Below are 26,497 nucleotides of genomic sequence, written 5' to 3'. Positions count from 1 at the left end.
TATAATGTAGTCCAGTACAAGACCTCTACAAACTACAATCTCAATAATAAACACAATTAAACATACACATTCTCCACAAAGTCAACAAAAACTGAACATTATGAACTTAAAAGGTTGAGTTTTAAGTTTAAGTTTAAGTGTTAAAAGGTAGAGTATATAGCAGAGCTGTTCCATTGAACTGCATGAGACTGTGCGGGTAATAGAGTGGCCACTGAGTGTATATCAGTCATGACTTCACAGAAGACTTTGTCCCCCCTGATTTACTAAAGGGTTATAGAGGCTCTCATTTCATTGTGTGCATAAGAAGCAACAAATTGGATTTTGTTACTGCCTACATCATGTAGTTCATTATGTCCTGGTCAGGGATGCATCAGGACTCAGAAGGTTTTATATTACAAATGATATGCGGCTAAATGTGTCTCAGATAACTTCTGCAAATGGTTTTAGAAATCAAATTGCAATGAGTCCTGGCTGTTGTGTACATTTATGGCGCTGTCCATTTGTGATCCGATCATCCAAAATTGTTGTAACCAAGTGTAAACAGAGTCTAAGTCCACAATCACCTTTAGACACAGCCCTCTTTCCAGCCACCTGGATGGGTTTGAATCAGCAGCTCTTGAAAAAAAGATCAAGGTTAAAAAAAGATCAATTTGTCATAGTCCCAGAAAGTTCCCTTCGGCTCTTTACACACCTACAGTACTGCTGATTTGTCCTGGGCCTGTTGGTTGTGTGGAAACAGGATTGGAGATGTGACATGCAGCTGCTCTGTTCGTCTGACAGTGGAGGAGAGCAAGGAGGGAGCCTCAGGGATCCTAAGATTACATTTTAAAATCTCTGTTTCATAACATCAAAATCTGAGTATTCATGATAACAGCATTTTGAGGCAACCTGAGAATGTGAGTGCAACTCTAATCTAAGTTAGATTTGAAACAGATATCCCAGGCTAAGGGACATTGATTTTTTTTTTTTTTTTTTTTTTTTTTTTTTTTTAAATATGATGGCAAAATGCAATGATTGCAGTCACAGTCACTAAACCTGCAGTCATTACAGACTGCCAACTGATCAAAGGGATGGGAGGGGAGGTTTGAATCATGCACCTGTCGAGGACCAGATGTCGAAAGAGAGGGGAGGTCTTAGGAGACCACAAATGAAACCGTCTTCTTCCTTGGGGGTTTTAGTTTCAGCTGGCTTTCTGCGAGCGCGTTCTTAGAAACTCGGTCTTCCCAGCAGTTCCCTGTGATGTTGGCTTGGCAGTGGTCTGCCTCTGTCTGCTCAAAGCCCCCCGAGGCCATGAAGGAGGCTTTAAAAGCTTCCCTCCCTGCTAGTTTCTCTCTCCCTGGACATTTCTCCTCCCCTCCTCCTCTCTCATTTCACCTGCTGTTGTTTCCCAGCCAAAATAAAGCCAAAAAAACAACAAGGGATCACTGTGTACTTACAACACTTTCACAAAGGAAAAAACTCACACTGCAACAATAATGATAAAATTATTGTTGTAACTGTAGTTATTCGGCACCCATGCATTGTAATTTAATGCAGGCCCCCCCTATGTGCCTGCTCTTAATTACATGGCTCATCAGTTTATTGATCACCAAACCATTGATGCTTCCTGGATAACAACAGCAACAGATGCACAGCAGTCGGGGGGCAAGTGGTTACTGTTGACTGTTACACTGATGTCTTGATAAAGAGCAAGAGATAATAAACATGAATATATAACGATGTCATCTCAAGTGTAATTATGCAGATGGAGCATTATTTCCTTTATCCAGTGGATGTGTTCCAGGTGGATCCAATCCTAACAAGGCATTTTTTTTTCAAGTACTTTAAAGACAAGCTGTTTCATCATGATGATGATCTCCATCTGGGAATCAGCACAGTTTTCTCCCCACCTGTATTTTTTGTGACAGTTAAGTTTAGTTACAGATGGTTAAGGGGAGAGTTAGGGAAGAGTTTAGTGTTTTTAGGGTTAGGCAATGATCTTAAGGTTAAGCTGTGGGAAAATAAGGTGGCAATAAGATCATTGCAGCTGCAAAAATAACATGATTTAGCATTGAGAAGTACCAAATCTGAGGTTTATTTATTTAATAGGGGCAATGTATAGTCATTTAATGAACATTTAAAATAAATGTAAACATGCCGTGGGCAAATTTTCATTGGTCCATCTTTTGGTTGATGTTAGAATACAAGACACAGATTTGAAAGCTTCATACAAAGGCATAAAAATGTTAAACAAACAAACAAAAACAGGACACAGTGAGAAATAATGGTACTATACATAACACAGGTTAGTGTTACAGCGTAAAAACACATGTTGGAAGATGACCAGAAAAACCTAAGTTAGTTCTCAGTTTATAGTTTCACATAATCATGACAACATACACATAGATCAGGACCAAGGAGATGTATTTTTATGTGAAGCTGTAAAAATATTCTTTATTATCCAAAAGCTGTCTATGATTTTTTTTTTTTTTTATAAACAAACCAAGAGTTGGCAGGGTCCATAAGTGATCTGGTCAAGTGCATAATAAGCAATAAAAAGCACTCAAGCAGTGAATTAGAATCTAAACATTAGTGTTAAAATGTATGCTGCTACAATTTAAACACATGCAGTGGATTGCACTGGTGGGAAATATGAAAAAGGAGTATTTATTACAAAGATACATGCGTTTATTTATAGCTGTTTCATAAACGAGTCACTAGAAATCACAATTGGTTGCTTAAATTTGGACATACTTGCTATATATAGAAATATATGTAAACGGCATAATACAACATAACGATAATAATATAATCATAATAGTCTGTGTATTTTCAGCTTAAGCAGGATGACGAAGCTAGATTTGTATGTGTATGTTTGTGTGTGTGTGTCTGTGTGTGTGGGTGGGTCAGTCAAAAGCGTGTGAAGGTGGACTACAGCAAACATAGAGAGTGACTCAGAAGAACTGGATGCTAGCCTGCTCTCCTCCTCCGACACCTTAGTCGCCCTCGCTGAGATCGCATCAAGTCTTCGAGGGAGGAGAGGAATATTTTGTCCCCAGAGTCGCCACTCATTTTACTTTGAAACCTGTGAAGCGGCATGGTTTGTGTCAGGGGAGGCTGGAGGAGGGGGTTGTTAAAAAAATGAAACTTATTATTAGTTGGAATTTTAATGTACCCCTGCTGATATGTGATCGAGCAACCACGAAAGATATGCTATTTTCCAGGAAGGAGAATTAATGGGATTTTGTAAGAATTTTTTGGTGAATTGTTAAATAGTGAAAAGCAATTTTGTTTCACCTTATCATTTCATTTTGCCTTTAGCGTGATGTAACAAATGCAGTGTTGTTGTATGGTGTTATTGTCTTTGACGAGGCGGTGCTCTGCAGTACATTTAGCCAGTGTTTGTGCTCAGAGTTGCGTTGTTTGGCCCTGCAGGCTCCCTCAGGCCGAAATTTTCTCTCTCCCCCATGCTGAGCTGCCTATGTTGCTCTCCTTAAAGAGGCCAGGGGAGCTACATTCACTCCACTGCTGGCTGCAGTCGCAGTTGTTCCCCGGGGCTTTCCTCTCCAGGGACACATCATCTTTGCTCGGTCTCTTGAACTCGTACATATCACGTTGGATGCATGTTTTTGCTGCAGACAAGCAGTAAACAATACCTTGGGGACATTTTAGGTAATACTTGTCAGAGGTTTGCACAAATAGAGAGGGAGACTGACAATATTTGTATATTTTGTGTCATTTTGGTATTAGCACAGGTAACTAGGTTGTTCTGAGCATATGCCTGCAGGGGACTGGATGACATTTAAAAACATGATTTTGCACGTATTGAATGTGTGCATTACTGAAGCTGCAATTCAAGTAGTGGTTCATACCCAGCATTTCATATGGACATTGAAAAACATGCAGTAATGCTGTTATTCCTGCCACATTTGAAGTGTGCACTCTCTTCTCTTCTCTTCTCTTCTCTTCTCTTCTCTTCTCTTCTCTTCTCTTCTCTTCTCTCTTCTTGTTTGGTTTGGGCCTCAGTTTACCTTGAATGGCAATAAACAGCACCACTAAGCAGCATCAGGTTAGCAAGTCGTAGCACAGAGCCCATCGGGGTTTGGCTTGAGAGTGAGAGGAAATGAAACGTAGGATGGACAAAAGAGCACATTTGCAAAAACAAATTATCCAATCTCATAACAACACAGGGAGAGACCACCAGGGCGAGACAGAGGGATGAGGAAAGTAAATAGAGTTGGAGGGAGGAAGGTAATGGAGAGGGGAAAGGGAAAAAAAGTGAAGAAAGGGGGCAGGTAAGTAAGTCGGGAAAACGTGGGATGGTTCAGGATGGAGGAGAGTCGAGACTGAAAAAGGAAAAAGGCCCTATTGTGAATCAGACCCCATAATAGGGCTGTGTGATATATCTGTATTATGTTGATATCATGTTATGAGGCTGTCGTTTGATTTTGGACATCATAATATCTTTCTATTTCTTGGTTTTAAAGGCTGCATTGCAGTAAAGGGTTGCAATATTCTGAATGGCTTAGCATGTTCTAGCTCTTGTATTATTTACATCTACCTACTGGTCATCATATCCATGTCATGTCACTAATGAATATTTATCAAAACTTTGTTGTGAGTAAATATCTTATATGAAAGCACCAATAGGCTAGTTTTCCCTCCAGTCCTGCCACAGTATTGATAATGGGGTATTTCCGTCAGAGGCATTGTGGTATTCTGTCCACACTATCTGGCCCTAATCCCTAACCGCTCCAGCAGTGGTGCAGTGTGTTATCCATGGAGCTATTCAGCGCCACATTGCAGTTAAGCTTTTTAATAAGTGATGTCAGTGTCGCAGTATGATCCATCGAAGGTTTGATTCATGCGGTGGGCTGCTGTAAATGCCACGCTGTGGCCTGCACTGGACTGAGGAGAGAGCTGTGACATAACTGCTGCTCAGTCAATACAGGCCACTGAGCTCAAACAAGGAGTCATGGCTGGCTGCGCTCCTGTACTCAGACGCCAGCCCCTTAAAGCTGTTGTGTCCTGTCTTTTTGGCCATTAGAGCCAAGCTAGATAATGTGCGGTGTGCATGCCAATGTGTTGTAAATGCCAGTGGTCCTGTGTGTTGTGATATTAATTGGCTCGGGTGTAGAATATTTAAATACAACCGATACTTCTGACTGACATGCACTATACTGCTGGTATAATGAATCATGCTAACACAACCCTCCTTTCATCCACAGGATTCAGTACCCAAGTGCAAACTGGCCAAAGTCCAGCAGTAGCAGGGCACTGGAACAGGGAGCTGTCCGTGGTGCTGAATTCCACAGCCAACAGAGATCTCCATTGCACACTCATGCGCTTGGGCCACTCCTGATAGCTTCCGATCCTAGCAGCAACTGACCACCACCTCTACATCCAAAATGGACGACGATGGACGCTACCGAGACGGCCGCACAGACTTCATCCGTGGCGCCAAGGATATCGCCAAAGTGGCGAAAAAGCAGGTAGGCAAGAAAGTGGGGCGCAGCGTGGACAAGATGGCCGATGAGTACACCAAGCGCTCCTACAAGCGGTTTGAGGAGGAAGACGATGACGACGACTACGCCGGCGTGCCCAGTAATGATGGTGGCTACTACCGCAACGACAGCCGGGCCAATGACGATGAGGGCCACAGCGACTCCACCGAAGGACATGATGAAGATGATGAGATCTATGAAGGTGAATACCAGGGCATTCCAAGGGCTGATTCGGGCAAGGCTGGCGGCATGGATGGCGTGACAGCCGCCCAGGCGCAGCAGTTCAGGGATCTGTCCGCCTACGAAGGTGAGAGGCGGAAGGACCAAGAGGAGTTGGCCCAGCAGTACGAGACCATCCTGCAGGAGTGCGGCCATGGAAAGTTCCAGTGGACGCTCTACTTTGTGCTGGGGTTGGCGCTGATGGCGGACGGTGTGGAGATCTTCGTGGTGGGTTTCGTGCTGCCCAGCGCCGAGAAGGACATGTGTCTGTCTGAGCCCAACAAGGGCATGCTGGGTAAGGCGGCTTCTAAATTTAACTCTATTGCCTCCTAATGTCCTCCCTCTCCCCTTGTTCTTTCTTTCAACCCCTCATCCATTTTTATCCTTTTTAAGCAGGAAAATTGGATAGGAAATATTCTTATTTATATAGAAAAATGTCAAGGTTAGGAACTGTGGAGTTGCAGACTCGCATGTGGGAGCTTCCCCATAGCACCACAGTCCTGTATTTTTGGCCAAGAAGCCGAGTGTATTTTGTTTTCTTCACTATGCAATCATAATAAACATAATAGGTTTGCAATCAAAAAATATATTTGAGAGCAAAACTGTCGACCAGTTTTGCTTGCCCACAGAAACGTGTCTCACATCTTTCAGCGTAGGTCCTGCTCATGAAACTCAGCTCAACAGCAAGCAAAACTTTTGGATTTGCAACCAAACTTTTGGATTCACAAACCAAAGTTTTTGATTCACATTTTAATCACAAATTTAATTGATTTGCAGTAAACCATTTTTGGATTGCAGTGTTGGTAGTTTTCCTCTCAAATCTGTTTTTTGATTGCAAGCCTTTTCTGTTTGACTTCATAATAAAGAAGCAAGAAAAAAACAAAAAACACTCCATACAAAGCTGTCCCACTGTGCATTTTACCCATGTTTTCCTTCATCTCCCCTTCTACTTATTCATCTTTTGTTGTCCCCTATACCATGCCTCTGTTAATCTTTGTTTCTCGTATGCCACAGCTTAGCATTTTATCTCCCTCTCTTGGCGGTTACCTTTACAGCTTACCCCCCAGTAATTGCTTTTATATAGCCTGTTCAGCAGTGGAGCTAGAGGTATTTAAAATTCAACTGCCCATGCAGTGTCTCAACGGCACTCACATCCTAAATCAAACCCTAAACCAAAGCCAACATCACTTTCCCCCGCCTCAGTTCAGTGTGCACACAAGAGTTTCTATGTGCATATGTATTTTGGTCTCTTTTGTGTCTGTCCCTTCACAGTTTATGCATGTCTCTCACTGTGTCTTGGCGTTTGTGTGCAGTACAGTAGGCAAAGTACTCGTGACCATTTCCATTCCTGGGGGCCAATGTCCAATTACAGTCCATGCCTAGCTCACCATCTGTCATTGGCTGCCCAGCAAGGACACCCTGCACAAGGGCTGGAATCCTCATGAGGATAACACAACAAGTTCAATGAACTCAAATGTTAAAAGCACTCAAATATGTTCCTGTATGACATTTTTAATGTTGACCTTCTGTGGGAGCAGGACACCCACAGATTTCCCTCATGGGACAAGAAGCACTATAGTCAAGTGGAGGAGAAAACGTCCCGTCAAATACTTGATTTGAAAATTGATGGAAAAGTCCACCCCGACACACTTTGAAAAGTGGTTCATTGAATGATTCAAATCTAATTCAAAGCCAATTGCAAAACAGTGGCTTCTTTCAAGGCTCAAAATGTTGCATCAGCGTCAAACAGGTGTAAACCACAGCTGAATGCAACAAGCTCATTTCCTTCTGTAGTGGTTGTCAGAAGTCATGCTAATGAGGCAGGTTGAGATAGAGTGGGTGCACCAAAAATACAGACTATAACACCCAAAAATACCTCAAAGATTGATTTGCAACATCATAAGAGCATGTGAGGTTGGATTTTCCCTTTAGTTTAGTGTAACTAACCTTAACCCTTAATCTGACACTATCTGAAATGCTCTCATATGCTAAAGCCAAACAGTTTAGTCTTGAAAGCGGCTTAACACAATAACAAGGATAATTTGTAACAGTATTTGACCCAGGTTTGACAGTAACTTAAATTAGATAATTCAAAATACTGCTGGGTTAGATGGATCCAAATATACTGTTAGGTTTGTTTATCTCAAACATACTGCTGATTAAGCAGAGCTCATTTAAAATACAGATGAATTAGAGGGAATGAAATGTATAGTTGAGCTTAGTGAAGTAAAATACGTAGTTAATTAGATAAAGTCACATGTACTGATGCCCGAGATGGACTCAAATGTCCTCACAGGATTTTGATTTCACTGCTGTATGCGCTGTTGCCACACTGATGAGCATTGTTTCCCTGCAGAGCGGGATGCCTGTGTGCTGAGCAGCCACACTGTTTTAAAACTGAACATCATGTAACAGTATTTGGTGGAGCAGGACAGAGAATGGATTCAACATTAACTCTGGCTGGACGAGAGCTGTTGAATAACACTTATTGCGACTGTGGCCTTGAAGTGACCCTCGCTGTTGTGATTCTCTCGCTTTATGTGTTGGCCAAATGATGGTTCAATTAAAATTGATTAGGTCACACAGTTCATACCCTCAGTGCTTAGGTACATTAATCAGAAAAGGGGACATTTTGACTTACCTTTATTTATCCAGACGAGGATTTAATGATCATGTACGTTCTTTGTCACCACTTAGTTGCCTTACAGTAATACAATTATGCATAATCACACCTGGGAGCTTCCCCGTGCAACCATAGCTTACTGTTGGTCACGGAGCAGCTCCGGTGGATCAACTGGGGTTGGGTGCCTTGCTCAAGGGCTTCTCACAGTAGGGATGTCACAAGAACTGATACTAAGGCACCACATCGATACCAAAGTCACTGTTTTTAATATTGGTAGTATCTCCTCAGCTTGATAGCTCACTCTGTGTTTTTAGTCTAATGCTGCCTGAGCCTCTATGTTTAAACACTTTAAACACATAAAATGTCTGTTGACTTTTTAATGTTTATACAGTTCCTAAATAACATAATATCTGCTGAAAGGGATTCCTGTTCTGGTAGGGGTATCAGATCACCAATTAGGAATTTCAGTGGTGTTAGTATCAATTACCATTTCCTTTACATCCCCACCTCACAGTTTTTGTTGAGTTGACTGAACAGCTTTTTCATGCACTTTCCCCACCCACGCTTTGGTGTTTCCACTTCTCTAGCATATACTAGCATATTTTGCGGTTCAGTATTCTCCCCAGTGTTGTCATATACTCATAAAAAAACCAATGGAATAGATATATACTTACATGTGGGTGCTTAAATCCACATAGATAGGAATCCATGCCTGTAATTGGTTAGTGGGATGTGTGCATTTATTTACAGTCTGTGCAGATGTGTTGGTCATTTTTTTTCTGCACAGGACAGCACACAGCAGAGGTGTAGACTGCAGTGCTGACATGCACGGCGACCAGCTTGTATGTCAGCGAATATGTCTCCACTCTTGACATTCATTAAGCGGCGGACCCCCAGTTGAAGTCATTTTGCCTACAAGACCTTGACATGAAACAATATTTTAGTTTGTGTTATATGTTGAGATGCCTTTCTTTAACAATGACAAATAGATTAAAAGCGGTGAGATTAAAATTGAATGTTAAAATAATACATTACATTTTTTGCAATACATTTTTGCATCGTGACAGTTTCTGGTATTTCTTATACTGAATGTTGAATGGCATCTGGAAACCCCATGCCACCGCTTTGAAAACCACTGCTCTAACAAAAATTCACAAGGAGTTGTGTTGTGCATTAAGCTTGCATATGTCAGCACCTCTTCCTGTGTGTTCTTATGTTCTGACTCTCTTTGAGGCTGACATACACACTATGTTCATGTATCTCTCTCCTCCCTCTTTCACTCTCTCTCTCTCTCTTCTCTCCCTCTCTTTCTCAATCTCTCCCCCCTTTGTGACTGGGTTCGTCATGCCAGGGGGAGCCAGTAGGGAGACACGACCGGCCCCCAGTCTCTCCCCTCTCCCTGTTACACAACACGCCTGACTCATGCTAGAGAGCCTCCCTTGCTCACAACACTCAGCCACCCATGGGTCCTAGTGCCCCCCTCCTCCCCCCGCCGCTCCCATTGAAGCACAGTCCAAGTAGAGCTCGCTCTCTGCTGTCATCGCGCCAGACGCTTTAACCTGACGCACTATGGCAGAACCACATAGTGTGTGTACATATGTGTGAGAGTGTGTGTGTGTGGGCAGAGATCGCCTGGAGAATATTCTCCCTTTGCAGCAGCAAGCATCAACATTCAACCAGAGCGAGGAAGTCAGAAATACAGACCCTCCATTGCCAGAGAGTCAGCCTCTCTGCAAATAGGAAAGGAATTCTCACTTCCTATTTGGCTTGTGTGTGTTTTTGAAATTACCAGATGTGTGTTCAGTGCAGCTAATAGCTCCACTAGTCGTTGCATTTACCCAGCAGGCGGGACTCTAAAATTAAGCGAGCAAATGAAAAGCACAAAAAAACTGGTGCTGTGATGGTTTTGCTGCTGCACAGCGATGCGCCTGGTGCAGTGGTTTTTGGGAGACGTGCGAGTCAAGACATTTGCACAGGCAACAGAGAAGCGCAGCGTGGTTTGTCATTGATTTGCCCTTGTTGTGAAGCTGCGGAGGTTGCAACTGCAGTGTAGCTGGTGTGTCATAATGGGAGGAAACTGGGGCTGTTTAATGCAGCAGCTCTGCCACACTGGAAGGAGATTTCTGGAAAAGTGCTGGATAAGCGGAAGTAGGCTGCTTATACTGTCACGTAGATTTCACACTGTCAAGCCGGGTGCCTTCAGCGAGCTCTGCCTGTGGCCTAGCGCAGTCACAATTTTAGGGACGAAAACAAAACATGAATATTCAGTGTTTTTTTTACCCACTACTTAGAATTCATTTCGATATCCCAAGCCAAACCTGTCTGAGTTTGATTTTTATGGGAGGTATTTTGCAGGCTCAACCATTGCTTCCTTCAGTTGCTGTGGCTTCACGTCCACAAGGCTGTTGTTTTGTACGTAGCCATAGCACATTTTGTCCTGAGGCTGAAACGAACCTTTCTTTTCCCTGGTGTGTCCTTGGCCTTTTGATAAACATGGAGGCAAGAGCTCAGAGTGAGGAAGGAGGGCGGAAGAGGGGAAAAGAAGATGGACCATGTTGGTGGAGCTCGCTGGGTGTGTTTGATTTATCAAAGCTCCCGTGGGAGATGCTGGCGGAGGATAAGTGATCCAGGTTGCATGGTGCAGTTGGTTATGGTATAAACAACTATTTTTAACAACGTACTGTAGCTTTTGGTGCAGATGGAGGTTATTTTAGATAGGAATAAGTGTCTAGGAAATAAATTAGGCTTGGATATTAGTATTCAGATAGAGTATCAGGGGACAAATGAATATTTAGTTTTCAGTCTGGTGGTAACAGGGTTTTGATAGAGTTGCTGTAATGAACATGAATTGGGTGATATTTTAGTAATTCAAATTTTACCTTTCATTAATAATTCATAAATATATTTAATCAAGGCTCTTTGCTGATATTTGGATTTGTTTGAGAAGTGGCTAGATTTGTAGTTATTTCTTTAACATGACAAGCAAACAATAGTAAGGAGTGTAAATGTCAGTGCTCTTAGAATAAATGTAATAAAATAAGAAGAAAAATAAACGCAGCAAAGAAAGAGAGAGAGGGAGAGAATTAGGATTTTTTTTTAAAAATGAAAGCAGGTGGTGCCACCAAAAGCACCACTATTGAAGTTAGACTGCCACCCAGAGCCGTGTACCTACAGGTTTTTTCATTTCATCCAGCAGCTGCTTATTTCACCGATTATTTCCTCCCCTGTGGTTGAAGGTGTGCTAACCGGTGAAACCTGCACTCACATGGCTCTCGCTGGCACATGGTAGGAGGCCGATGCGGTAAAGCAGGGATATCAGTCAGTATTTCAGCTTTTGGTGAGAGCTGACTGGCTAAATCAACTGATGAGGAACCGCATTCTCCTCCGGTGCAGAAGAGCCTCGGCCCCCGGCTCGTTCACAAAGCCCTGTGCGCTCTGGCAGAAAGGGGAAAACTGGCTATTAATAGTGGCCCTCTTGCCCTGCCCCCTTCTTCATGCACGTAAACACACATATATACACACACGCATGCATGCACACACACGCACACACACACACACACACACACACACACACACACACACACACACACACACACGCACAGACAAGCCTGCAGGAGCACACACATCCATGCAAGTGTAACTACACACACACACACACACACACACACACACACACACACACACACACACACACACACAGGGCCCTGGAGCCTTGAAGGGTTGTGTCACTGTGCTGTGGCTTGCAGACTGGCCACCGTCCTCTCTCTCTCTCTCTCTCTCTCTCTCTCTCCCTCTCTCTCTCTCTCTCTCTCCCTCTCTCTCTCTCTCTCCTCCATCCTCCCCTCCCCCCACTTCCTCTCCAGAGTGCTGTGGTGCTCAGCTGGCTGGAGTCTCCTCCTTCCTCTCTGTCTCTCTCTCTCTCTGTCTTTTACCCTTTAACTCCTTCCTCTGTTCATATCTATTTCTTTCTCTCGCTCATTTTGTTTCAGCCTAATCCCTCTCTCTCTCTCTAACTCTCTCCTTCTCACTCTCTCTCTCTCTCTCTCTCTCCCTCTGTCACACACACACAAGTCGGGATTCATTTCATAATATCACATATCAGTTACTGAGGAACTGGAAGGAAAATAGCAGCTGTGCGATCTCGTACAACCCCCTTATGCCAAGTGAAGTCTCAATTTTGCCACTTCTCACTGGAAAATGTAGCAGTTCCTTTGAAATTGTCAGAGATCATAAGAAAAGAACAGAAAACAAAGGGAAAATTAGATGGTGAGAAGTGAGATTAAAGCCTTCAGGGGCTTATGAAGACATCTAGTTTCCAAACCAGACAACAGAAATTAAATCACAACTGAACTCCACGAGGAGGAAAATGGTTTAGCAAAAGAAAGTGCACAAATTAAAGCTATGCGTATAACTCGCCAAGGAAACTTAACAGGAACAACAGCTTCGTAGTTGGCATCGTATTACTACTGCATATTTTAAAATGCAAAAGCTGTTGAGAGTGCAGACACTGTCGGCAGAATGTTCTGGCCTTTGACCTTGCTCTTGTCTTTGAATCATCACTTTGCTTCAGTACACAGAAAACAGACAACTGCAAATCCAGAGCTGCAGTATGTACGCCTGCTGAGTTTGTGCCACACTGTTGCTGCTTAAAAACAAGAAACTCAACACACTGTGTCTCTCGTTTATGAACTTTTCACTTCCTAAGCCTCCAAGTCACAAAGCTGAAACTTGTTGACGACAAAATTCCTTTTTATCTCTAAGATCAGGTTTATAATTAATAGTTCATAGTTCGGTCAAAGTTGGGTTACATCTTCTTACATCACCTTACATCTTCAAAGCTGCGTCATCCAGACTTTCACAGGTATTGTCTATTTTCTCTCCTTCAAACCACAAGACATGCACATTGCACATGCGTATTTTCAAATGGCGCAGAGATGAGCCATTTAAAAATTATTCTGACATTAACTTTGTAGATATAACCTTTGCAGTGGCAAGAAAGTCTGCAACAATAACCTGGAAATCAGATGCACTGGTTACCATTAAGATGAGAAGATTAAAAAAAAAAATTATGCATGACTTGAAAAATAAAGCAAAGCACTTTTTGATAATTTATTGATTACTTAAAAAAGGGCAACCTTCCGATGTAAATATGCAATTGTTACTGCATGTACACTGTATATCCAGTAAGTACATGTGAGAGCATTTATATACTCTGAAAAGATGTAACTGCTTGGAAGCCCAAACAAAAGTGTATTGGCCTTAGAGTCCATACATTTCCATGTTAACCCATCTTGTTGTACTGACATTCTCTACTGTGAACTACTCCTGATCGGACTCAAAATAAAAATATAATATTTAAAAAAGCTCAGAGCTTTCATTAGGCTCATAATCACCTAGTTATCCTCCTGGCAGACCTCCGGCAGCCTGACAGCACAGGGAGAAAGGGAGGGAGGTTTAGTTAGTCATTTAGTTGGAGTGGCTGCTGAAAGGCGTGGAGGGTCCGCTCCCCGGCCTGTGGTTTGCAGGGAAAGCCGAGGCTCCGGGAGAGAAAGTAATGAACATCCAGGTCACTGTGATGCCTGCCTGTCTGCCTGCCTGCCTGCTTGCCTGTCTGTCTGTCTCCCTCAGTCCTGCTGCATTGCGGCGATGGCTATTGAGCCCAGTCATCATCACTGGCTCAATGTTGCTGCGAAGGACCTTATTGTCAGGAGCTGCAGCTGGCAGCTGCCTCTCTGCCCTGCTGAAACACATTTATACTGCACACAAAGCAAGACAGAGAAATCCACAGACTCACACACACACACTCACACACACACACACACACACACACACTCACACATGCATGCAGAAATGGAAATACGCACACACGCCTGTCACAAAGGATCATGAGATACACTCATAGAAGCACACAGAAAATCTCCTGCAATCAATAAAACAAGGCAGAGAAAGTCACCTTCCCCAGTCTCAGCACTGCAGTGTGTACACAGGAATACAAACAAAATATGTCTCACACACACACACACACACACACACACACACATAATCATTTAGTGTCACCTCAAAGGTCTTTTCAGCTGAAAGGAAAGGACACCCCTCGAAGTCAACAAAATTTGTCATCAGTGCCAAAGCTGGCCTTTCCTCCCTCCCTTTCCCTGTTTTAACTGTAGCTAATGCTAACTCCCCGTGCACCTCAGGCATCCCAGCAGCTAGCTTGTTAGACTGCATGATGGATTAGTTTGGCTGATTCAACAGATCTCTTTAAGCCATTGTGGGCTCCTTGCCCTGTTTTCCTGTGTGAATGACTCTATGGTGGCTTATCCGCCAGGCCAAATAGCACCAGTTAATGAAATTAGAACCGGGGCTCCTCTGCCGTCAGAGGCAGCAAACCCCGCTCAGCTGCTGAGCTTTGATTACCGACAGCTGGTCAATACTCTGGCACAAAATGGTTGCTGCTCGGCGCCTTGAAAGGTGCTTAGGTAAGGGAGAAAGTACGGGTCAGAGAATAGATTTGCATTCAGTGTCAGGATCTACATCTGCCTGCTATGCACTTCATACTTAGTTTGCTCATTAAACAGAAAGAAACATCCCCTAAAACAGAATTAAACACCATGCGAGTGCCTTTGCTTTTTTACATCCATGAAGCTGACAGTGTCGTACAGTTTGAGGCAATCCATGCTTCGACCTGCGAAACAGTTTTCAAGTAGATATCAAGACCAAGCGTTGAAGGCCGGCCCGCTCCTCCTTGTTCATTCAGAGCGATCTCACCAATATCTTGTTCCACTGGAGGCTCAGCCAGCAAGAACACTGGTGACAGGAAGTCAATGGGGCCGTGACTGCAAACGAGAAACCAGTGTGTGTGTGTGTGTGTGCGTGTGTGTGTGTGTGGAGACATCAGTGCTGAGAAAGAGAGAGAGAGAGACGGAGGTAGAGATATAGAGAGAGGCTGCCTGAGATAAGTGCCGTGGATGTGAGTCATGTTAGCACCTCGCATCACGAGGCCAGGTTGACTGAGGTGGTGTTTGTTTCTGTTATCGGCCTGTCTGCTCCCTGGCAAAGGTTTCCTGACACCGGGGGGACGGCTCTGGCTTCGACCGAGATGTTCAGTCCAGAATGTGCAAGGATCGAGACCAACGTTTTCCACCACCATCCCAGAATTGTCCTGAAAACATTTTTTTTTTAACCACGCTGACATGAAAGTGGACCCTCCCTAATGAGTATTGTAGTTTCTCTACATCGACATGTTTTCGTTATTCGTAGACAATGATAGTGATTTTTTCCATGTTAAACCATTACAATCAAAGGATGAATTGGTGAATAACTGTATTTAATTTATGCAAATTAAATGTATTTTTTAACTCATTTTTTAACTCACTGGTAGTACATTGTCCTGCATCCAAACAAATCAGGTCTCTGAGTTAATTCACTTTGTTTTCATAACAACTGGAGGCAATAAGTAACATTTGCTGACATGTGATTTCTATCAGTTTTCTTGGATTAGGCATATAACAAATCAACATGATCTGCCAAAAGAAATACATAGAATTAGGCTGACTTCTTCCTGAATTGATATGAAATGCTGTGAATCGAATCGTTTGCAACTGTTAAAAGAAAAAAAAAAGGCCACTACTAACAGTTGCAATCCATATAGTATTCTGCATATTAAATGGTCATCTTGCATTTATTTACTGGATATGAAATTTTGGGTAAAAGTACTGAATTAATCAAATCGTGAACTTGAATCGGGGTTGCCAAACATGAATCTGAATCTGAACTGAATTTTTCCGAAAAAGAAAAATTGTTTGGAAATCAAGTCACCAAGTAATGAATTGTGAATCAAACTGAATCTCTATCAAGGCAATCCAGATTATCTAACAAAAGCGAATGCAAAAGTTGTATCATGAAGGGTTGACCCCACCACCACCTGTCTGTTGTCATTGGAGAATCAGAGGATGAGATATGCTGTGTATCTCTCTCCCTCTCTCTCCCTCTCTCTCTCTGTCATATTTGATGCATAATACTTCAGCAGTCTAATAGGGCTGCTAAATTAGCTGCTTTACTGGACAGTGGAAATCTAATGAGAGTCGAAGTGAGGGCTGACAGAAATATCAACGAGTTTACCGATGAATAATTTCTCATTATCATGCCCTCTTTCTCTCCTCCCTTCCTCATTATCTCCTCCCATCACATCTTTCTTGCATTATTCTCGCTCTCCTCTTTTGAAACCCTCTTTGAAAACTCTTTCCTCTCCTCTGCCCGCTCTGCTCCTCCTCCTCCTCCATATTTCGCCCTGTCTCCCAGGTCTGATCGTGTATTTGGGAATGATGGTCGGGGCCTTCGTGTGGGGTGGCCTGGCTGACCGGATTGGCCGACGGCAGACGCTCCTCATCTCTCTCTCCATCAACAGTGTCTTCGCCTTCTTCTCCTCCTTCGTCCAGGGCTACAGCTCCTTCCTCTTCTGCCGCCTGGCCTCTGGTGTGGGGTAAGCGGGGGGATGACTCACGCAGACGAACAGCCGGGGCTGCAAATGAACCAGTCACGACCGCTGTAATGCTTGAGCACATTTGACAAGCAGAGTGATGCTGCTTGTCAGAGAATTCGTAAAAATGCTGCACTTAAATTACTATTAAAGGAAAAATCCCCCCCCTGCTGGATGCTCAGCCGTCATCAGTCTTTGATGCTCACTCCGGGAGTCATTTTGTGATGAAGTGTTGTAATTTCCTTCCCACTCTGCGTCCACTCGACTCCTTTACTGCTACTTCAGTCAGTGGTTACCTACATTTCCCAGAATGACAACTTCCAGAGAATGGGCATGAACTTGTTGCTTTCGATCAGAGTTGGATGTATGGGCATATGATGATAGCTAACTTGCCAACTAGTTTGCAAACACTGTGACAACATGCCTTGCTCAAGAGCACAAATGCTTGTGGTTAGGGGTGTAACCATTTGTACCAAAACCGAAAGCGATGGTTCTGCAGTGGAGCCGCCACAACTTGGTCTGAGGAAAAGCGCTGGGCTCGATCCAGATCTAACTGAAACATGGTTTGGTTCATTTCTAGTATGAAAACTTTTTTTTTTGTTGTTTTTGTTTTGGATGAGTCCCACTTTAAGACTGATCATAGAAAATTCAGGTAGGCCATCGTCAGAACTGGAAAAAGGAAAAATGAGAAGCAGTAGCACATGGGGAGATTAGGAGGCCAAGTCTTTATTTTAGATATGGTCCAGTGATGTTGAAAACAAAGTCAGCTGGAAAAAACTCATAAAGATGTTGATACTTTCCAGATATTTTTGGAGATGATGTTAGAGAGGGGATATGGGAGGATGGGAGAGAACTTGAAGTTACCAGTTTCCTCTCGGGGATCAATAAAGTATTTCTGATTCTGACTCTAATTTTGATTCTGAAGTCGGTGCTGCTGGTCATAAGGACATAAAGACATAAGGACATAAAGACACAAGGACACAAGGACATAAGGACATAAGGAGGTTTATCGTCATTGTAATTTCTACAATCAAATTGAATTTGACATTCATGAAAGCAGCAAAGCACATGGTACTAATGCCATTCATTTTATTGCCACTGTTTATTATTATAGTGGCAATAAAATGAATCTGTTCATTCATTTTTCTTTCTCTACAAACCAATCAGTGTCAAGTATAGGCAGATGCAGGATTCTACAAAAAATGAAAAGTTAAAAAAAAAAATGACAGTGAGATCTGGCAGTAAAAAGATAAAGTTGGCATCACTGTTTGTATTTGTAGATGTAAATATTAAGGGTGAATGTAAAAAAAGATCAATAAAAAAGGCACCTGTAAATGTAATTGTCATAGTGAGCAACTCGATTGGTTCCACTTAATAATAATAATTCTCTCTCTCTGATTTGTGTAGAATTTAACTTTACCAGTCAAAAAATATTCTTCCTCCTTTTCCTCCAAGTATCCCGGGGGCCCCTCATTGCCTTTTGCAGTTAAAAATAATTTTTGATGTCGTATGTTAGTGAAGTGTGCATAGAGGCCTGTTCATTATGGATAATGTCATTTGCAGCCTGTTGAACTGTAAACTTTACCAAATGAGTGCAACACAAAACTCCCCCTGTCTGACTGCAAGGCCCCGAGTGTGGATGTGATCCCGGCCCCGCTTCCTGTCAGAGTGTAAATTATTTTGATGGAGTGTGTGCGGGGGCCCATTCATAATAGATGGTGCTATCGCTTACAGTCAGCTGGGCGATTATTGCTGGTTTTTAGGAGTCTGAATAAACTATAAGGCTGCTCATTTGTCTCTCATATCTCACTCTACACTGCTGCTTTGTCTTTCTCATCCTTTACCCTCAGTTCACTCTCTCCTTCTCTCCTTTCTGCTTCTGTCTTCCTCCTACCTTTTTTGCTTATTTTGTTTTGTTTCACTTTTTCCTTTCTTCGCCTCGGCGCTGCCTTTGTTTTGATTTCCTTTTCCTCTCTTCTTCTCTCCCCTTGTTGTTCTTTTCTCCTCCTTCTCCCTCCTCTTATCTTATGAAAACTCATCCATTTTGATTCCCACTCCTCTTTAAACCCCTTCTCCATCCTTCCCTTTCTCCTTACATTTTTGCTTCTCTTTACTCCCCAGTATTGGCGGCTCCATCCCTATCGTGTTCTCCTATTACTCTGAGTTCCTGGCCCAGGAGAAGCGAGGAGAGCATCTGAGCTGGCTGTGCATGTTCTGGATGATCGGCGGCATCTACGCCTCGGCCATGGCCTGGGCCATCATCCCACACTACGGTGAGAAAAAACATAACACTTGACCTGTCAGCAGTCTGTGATTTTATCCATTTTTTCTCCAGCAGGAAACATCAAGATAAGATGCTGTGATGGGTTTCATTTGATGCATCATTATTAGGGAGAACTACTTTAGTGGTTTGCAAAATGGGGTCCTGGGACAGCCACAGGTGATGGGAGGATGATTTGCTTAATTTCATTTTGTTTTGTCAGCATTAGTTAGCACATTGAGGATATGTACATTAAGAGTTGATGTGATCAGGGGTTTTGCTTTTTCCACCTGCTGTGCCGTGTAAACAGACTGCAGAAATCACTGCACATGGGACGAAATTTGATTTAACCAACACACACTGTGCTCTTGCATTGCTGCTGATAATTTTCACCAGCAATTCATCCTTTATCTATGATCTGTGGTTTATTTCATGCATTTTTAGGACTTTTCAACATGAAAATTTTGGAAACATGCATCAACTGCATCATCATGAGAGCCATTTATATGCCTCGATGGTGTTTTTAGTTGTAGTCAAGGCCATTTTAGTCATGCTCAGGTCATTTCAAAGACAGTTCAAGTCAAGATAAAGTCCAAAGGTGGCTCAGAGCATGCCAAGGCTGAAACGACCAAACTGGGTCCAAGACCAACAATCAACACCGATACAGACAATAAACAGAGCGCCTGTCTGTAAAGTTTAAGTTTATGTTGAGTCCCTAATCGCTGGCCCGGGCTCATAGTTTATAGAAAACAAAACAACACCCACATACCTTAACTCTCATAATGGGGGAAAGAAAACCTCTCCAAACACAACTAAAGCCCAAACACGAGGAAGTAGAAAAAGTCTTGGGAAAGAGATAAGGCCCTTCCAGGATGGTCAGGGGTTCAATTAGTGCCAAGAGGGTGATTATCAGCTTAAATCAAATCCAGTAAAATGAAATGAAATGAAGTCAAAACAAATATAATGAAAGAACAGATTATCAGATGACATGCATACAAAGCAGGAATCGGGGGAACCAGCAGCAGGAGCAGCAGAAGGCGTCCATGCAGGCGGTCAACACAGCAGCACAGGGAAAGACCATCAGCCTCCGAGCTGCAGCGACAGCGAGGAAAAGGAGAGGAAAAGGAGAATCCAAATACTCTTACAAGATGTATCTTTCCAATTATGATGTTTGAGGAGTTCAAAAAGAATGAACAGAGACATGGATTTATCTCCAGGAGCTCTGAACTATACCCTTCAGTATTCAACTAATCATTTTATCAGTTTTAACTTTGCAAACATGTTTCTACAGATTAAATCCTTCAAATTGCTTGTAATGCCGGGCAGAAGATAAACCAAACCTAAATAAAATTGCCCATGTTTTCAATGTTTTTAGAGAAGAAAAGTTTATTCAACATGTAGCTGTGGCTTAGACAAGTCTGACTTTAAATAGGCCAAAATGTACCGAATGTACCAAAATGTCAGCAGTGATCTTAAAACCAGATTCAAGGCTGATTGAAAGCTGATTGTAGGATCTCCTGCCAGACGGGCTACCTGTTGGATCTTCTTTGGTATTATTTATTTATTTTGTTTGTTATATGGCAGTTGACAGACAGGTTGAGGTTAGAAAAACTGCTTCATAATCCGCCGGGAGTGTGTGCTCTTTCCATCTCATTAACTTGCCTTTTGTGTCAAGCACCTTTCAGGATTGTGACACATGCATACAATTCGATTCTGTTCAGCTCAGTGCAGTTCAACTGTATTTGTCACAAGCGCGTAACGAGACGAGAAGGTTTTTGGGAGGGTCAAGACACATTTACAACCAGAATAAAAACAAGAGCGGCTTTGACAACACAAAACAAAAAAAAAAAAAAAAGGAGGAGAAAAGGGCAAATCACTGCAATGCAATTTTAACATTAGCAGTTTAAAACTAAGTGGTGCATAGAATCAGCGTATCGCAGTGTTAATTACAATAAATTGCGCATTGAGATTCAAATCTGCCTGTTATTTTTGCTCAAGCCTCCTCTCTCTTCCTTTATGCAGGCTGGAGTTTCCAGATGGGTTCGGCCTACCAGTTCCACAGCTGGCGTGTCTTTGTGCTGGTGTGTGCCTTCCCCTCGGTGGCGGCCATCTCTGCCCTCACCACCATGCCCGAGAGCCCCCGCTTCTACCTGGAGGTCAGCCAATCAGCTGTCGTCATAGACAAACTGTTACTGCCTGAGTACTCATCGGGGCTCAAAGCCAGATAGCAGCGGCGCACTCGCAAAACAAGATGCCATTTTCAGAATATATAAATATACACATATATGCATACATAAATGCTTGCGCAGGCAGATGCATTTGCAAGCTAAGATAAATGATGCATTGCCCAAGTTTATTCTTTTGCAATACATTTTGAATACTGAAGCAGAATCACAAGAAAACAGTCTCCCTCGCAAGGTAAGAGTATTTAATAAAATAAAACACACGTTAAATATGTAGGTGACGGGAGCTTTACTTACCCTATTTTCCAAGTACTATGTCTACTTTTGAAAGTGTCTCTTTTGCAGGATCATTAAGCATTTAACCACATGTCACTGTGTTGTGCAAAGTCCTATTAAATGCGTGCAAGCTGCTTGCATTTTCGGATTCTACAGAAAACACCGTGTTATGAATTTAAATTACTCTGACAAGCTGCTGATGATCTCTAGTAGCAGTGGCAGTAGTCTAAAGGTCAAAGGAGTGAGCTTTTGTCTTGTTTGAATCAAAGTGAGGGAGTAAAACTTTCCCTCAACAACTCAACTTAACATCGACAGCTTCAGCATAACCCACACCTGGACAATTAGGCCTACAAGTCTTACAAACTGCAGGAAAATGTCACATTCAGAGAGTCTAGAGAGAGATTTTAGACTTGCCGCTGTGCTTCACTATCACACTACCTACTGTGAGCCTTTCATGCCGCCTGCTGCTACTTTAATTTCCAGGAGGGCTACAAAATAATACGCTCTGACTAACATATTCATGGGAAATGTAATGTCACTGTGTTGCCTCTTCAGAACGGGAAACATGATGAGGCATGGATGATTCTGAAGCAGGTCCATGACACCAACATGAGGGCCAAGGGCTACCCAGAGAGAGTCTTCTCTGTAAGTCACACCTGTTAAGTCCTTATGGTGCATGGTGCATACATTTGCATATTAATGAGCAGGAAGATTTTCTCGAAACGACTTCCAAGTCCTTCGTGCTCAGACACGGATTTAATGTTAATGCTTCTCATGTTTTATGTCGAGTACAAGTAGCTCTGTGTCTGTTGCAGGTGTGTTGACACAGAAACATTTGCTCATTACTAAATTAATTCGCTCAGTTATTGACTTTGATTCATAACTGGCTATGTTTATTAATATGTCATTGTGATAATGGCGGACATCAGGCTCAGCTTTAGTGCCTGTGGTCATACAGCTGTTAGATTATGTTTAACTTTTTTTTTTTATTGTCTCAAGTTTTGTGTACCCTGATGACTTTCGGCTACTACTCAGTGTTTTCCATTGATTCACTGATATAGTGATCTTTTTTTATCTGAGCACCACCCAGCATCTGTAGTAGTTCAAAGCAAATAACCTGCATTTATGACTCAGCAAATCAGGACAGGATTGCAGTCATTTCACAGTGACAGTGCAAAACTACCTTGTCAAATCCTAAAAATTGCTTTGCAAATACGGTACATTTTGAATACGCAAGGCTCTAACAAAATTAGAATTGAGAAATTGGGATATCATTTATTTATTTGTTTTATGTTACATATATTATAGCATTTGTTTTTCTCATGTGTGCACAGCCAGTATTCAGTGCCCTCTAAATACTTGACTATGCATACTTTGGCTAATAACAATAAATATTAAGTTCCAAGTAATTTAACCACAGTGATTTAATCAAAAGGAATCTAATAAATAATGCAGTGAGGCTGACTGAATGTTAATGCTATCGCTCCCAGGTGACCACCATTAAAACGGTGAAACAGATGGACGAGCTGGTGGACATGGGCGACAGCGCCGCCTGGCACCAGAAATGGAGAATGAAGCTTACATCACTTTTCCATCAGGTGACATATGCTGCGGTCGCTGTTTGAAAAAGCCAAGCTTGTACACAATCTCACCATGACGGATACGGAGTGTTCTGCTAAAAAAAAAAAAAACTGGCTGTCCCTACGATTGAATTCCACCGTTTTACATTTAGGAATAGAATAGACTGTTCTGCTGAAATGGAGACATGTTGCCACACTTTAAGAGCACATTATCAATATTATCAATAACCCGTGGATGTCGGTGAAGCTGCTTATGCCAGCTTTGATCTAAGTCGGCCAGATTTCAGTCCTTTGAAGTTCTGATCCTCTCTTTGATAAATGAAAATACAAATGGTCGCTCGCCAAAGACTCGTGTACATAAGAATGTGCGCTATCCCCAATAAAAATGTAGTCATGCCAGCTGGGATCTTTCTCTCACTCTAATTATACTTGGCCCTGCCATGTAGACGACTGACTTTCATGAATTTTCATCGATTTAAAATGGGTTATTTAAAAAGTGTGTGCCACTGGCCCTGCACAGCACCATGTTCTTGGCTGGGGCTGCAAATGGATGCAAATGTGCAAAAAACTCACCCAAGTAACACATTAATCCTGTTACATTGTAGATTAGGTATAGAAGGCAGTTCCGTTTAATTATAATTATAGTAAAAGACTCCAGGACACAAACTTCAACCAGTCCTCCAAAAAAATGCGCAGAACTCTACTCAGACTTGACGTCCATGTTTTTATCTCAATGTATTGTCTTAGCGGGCGGTGTGTGCTCAGTGACGGGACATGTGGTTTGTCTCTGAGTCCCTGCTGCTTGTGTTTACCACGGCTTTGTGTGCTGCTGAGGCTGACTCAGTGTGTTCAGTCTAGACTTGGAAAGGGATTCTGGGACTTGGTGTGGGCTTTCATGCTGCTGAGACTTGCACTAAGATGATGATGAAATGTGTGGTGCTGTATGTTTACTTGCTCTCTGATGTATTGTGGGTTTGTTAATATTTTTGCATGCTTTTTTGTGTGTATGTGTTTTTTTTTGTGTGTGTGTGTGTTTATCCATATGTGCTCCCCCAGGTGTGGAGTAACTTCCAGACTGTTTTCTCCCCTGAGTATCGTCGCACCACCTACATGATGATGGCTGTGTGGTTCTCTATGTCCTTCAGGTAAGGCTAGAAACAACAGAGGAGCACTGCAGGTTGTTTTCCGGGTCTTAATTTAACTTGCACATCCCACGAATCAAGTTACTGGAAGTCCGCCCAGCTGATCACTGAGCCTTAATTGTTTCCTCGTTTGATGGCACGGCATCACAGCGATCGATCAATCTGCTCTTTTCTAACAAGTGAAAATTAACCCAGCACTTACTCAGTGTCAGAGTCTTGAAAAATGATGCAACCAAATAGACTCACCAACATTAACTTTATATTACTGTAAATATGCACATACCAAGCCCTACTCTCCCTATGGTAGTATTACATCTTACACAAAGCTTTAAGCCCAGTTATGACTAAAAAATGCAACAAACAACAAAATCAAATAATCTATTGTTGGAAAATGACACAACTTACCTGACTCTTCTACCCAGCAGACAAATGCCTCTATTAACAAACTGAATTGAAGGAAAACACGAAATATGAAATACAGTGGTCCCTCGTTTATCGCGGGAGTTACGTTCTAAAAATAACCCGCAATAGGCGAAATCTGCGAAGTAGTCAGCTTTATTTTTTACAATTATTATAGATGTTTTAAGGCTGTAAAACCCCTCACTACACACTTTATACACTTTTCTCAGACAGGCATTAACATTTTCTCACTTTTCTCTCTTGTTTAAACACTCTCAAAGTTCAAACCTTCGTAGAAAAATAAGTCCAGTATTATAGAATGAACGCATTCTGGACTGTACAGGAGACACGGCACGTGACAATGGTCTACAGTCCCTTAGCCAATCAGGACGCAGAACACAATGCGCTGCAAAAAAAAAAAAAAAAGCATGCAAAATTGCACTAAAAAAAATCCGCGAAACTGCGAGGCCGCGAAAGGTGAACCGCGTTATAGCGAGGCACAACTGTATGATGTGTTAAAACAGTTTCTACCACAGGCATTGCAGACATACACAGTTCAGCAAGGACCTAACGCAAATCGGGGGTTTTGATGTCAACATAATGCTGGTAGTTAAGAGTCTCTTCTTAGATACAGAATAAAAAAAAGCAAACGTCTGAAAAGCGGAGGCAGAAAACACAAGAAGAAGCCTTGGTGACCCAGAGATTCTAGCTGACACTGTTATCCAGAGCAACTGACAGCAAGTGCACAATAATCAGGAATTCACTGAACATCAACATTATATCCAGCCAGCGGTGAGGAGTGTGATGATCAAAGCTATAGTGTGCAGACAAGAGATGTAACAAATTTGTCTGTGCTCCTGGAATATTGATGCACATGGAGCCACTGCCTCTGTGACACTTTGTCAGTTACACGACACATCCACTTCCCTGACTGGGCTCCTCTTCATCGTGACAGCAGCACCCTTTCTCTCTCTCTGTCTCTTTCCCTCTCGCCATCTTTCACTCTCTCTCTCCAGCTACTATGGCCTGACAGTTTGGTTCCCGGACATGATCAAGTACCTGCAGAAGCAGGAGTATGCCTCGCGCACCAAGGTCTTCATCAAAGAGGAGGTAGAACATGTCACCTTCAACTTCACCCTGGAGAACCAGGTCCACCGCCAGGGCAAGTACTTCAATGACAAGTGAGTCGCTGCTCCTCTCCCTTAGTGCCAAATGATCTTGAACTGGTTAATTAAATGGGCTACAAGATGGTCAAGTGGAATTCCTGATGAACTGAAGTATTGTGTGTGTTTGTGTGTGCGGGATTTTTATTTTTTCCTGTAAGTTGTGGATGATTAATACACTGACTGACAGCAGCCCTCAGAGCGCAATAAGACAAAATAAAATAATTTATTCATAAAACGTAAATACTTATACTATCATTTACAAAATATATGAACTTCATGTTTCTGCTGATCTTTTCCCAAAGCAAGCAGTGGTATTGGAGACTTCCCATGTCATTTTCCAATTTCATTTTTTGGTTTCCACAGATTCCCCCATGATATGAAAATTAACTTGCCAAAACATCAAACTTATATTCCACCACCGTCGTCAAGTCCTCCACATTAGTTTTCCTAAAAGCAGCAGCACTGTTGTGTTTTGATCGGCCCCTCAGCCGGAAAATACTCCCCAGGGAAAGCAATTACTAGTAGGAAGTTTTTATGAGTTTTGATTACTTTGTGAGCCACTATAGCAGAACATTATAAGGTGGATGTTTCAAAAATTCATATTTAAAAATGAGTGATTTTACATGTTAATATTTACATGTTATATGAAATCTTTAGTAGCTCTGCATGTTTTGCAAAATGGTTTGTTGT

At 42.4% G+C, this 26,497-nt stretch overlaps 1 protein-coding gene across 2 annotated transcripts in view; it reads left to right on the top strand.

The window, feature by feature from the left end:
- The window catches only part of sv2a (synaptic vesicle glycoprotein 2A), a 57,967-nt gene that overhangs the window by 21,277 nt on the left and 10,193 nt on the right, over window positions 1-26,497 (top strand). The window contains exons 2-9 of one of the 2 annotated variants that reach the window (XM_030072249.1): window positions 5,215-5,997; window positions 16,624-16,804; window positions 18,923-19,074; window positions 21,084-21,217; window positions 22,076-22,165; window positions 23,011-23,118; window positions 24,157-24,245; window positions 25,658-25,822. In XM_030072249.1, coding sequence (XP_029928109.1) covers window positions 5,388-5,997; window positions 16,624-16,804; window positions 18,923-19,074; window positions 21,084-21,217; window positions 22,076-22,165; window positions 23,011-23,118; window positions 24,157-24,245; window positions 25,658-25,822 — 1,529 coding nt within the window. In that variant the 5' untranslated portion in view covers window positions 5,215-5,387. Of the gene's footprint in view, window positions 1-5,207; window positions 5,998-16,623; window positions 16,805-18,922; window positions 19,075-21,083; window positions 21,218-22,075; window positions 22,166-23,010; window positions 23,119-24,156; window positions 24,246-25,657; window positions 25,823-26,497 lie in introns of both variants that reach the window. The other variant, XM_030072248.1, reaches the window with a different exon arrangement.

This window comes from Myripristis murdjan, chromosome 16 (assembly GCF_902150065.1).
Source record: "Myripristis murdjan chromosome 16, fMyrMur1.1, whole genome shotgun sequence".
Taxonomy (NCBI): Eukaryota; Metazoa; Chordata; class Actinopteri; order Holocentriformes; family Holocentridae; genus Myripristis; species Myripristis murdjan.
The sequence above is the reverse complement of the archived record's forward strand: the minus strand, read 5'-3'. Positions and strand labels throughout refer to the sequence as shown.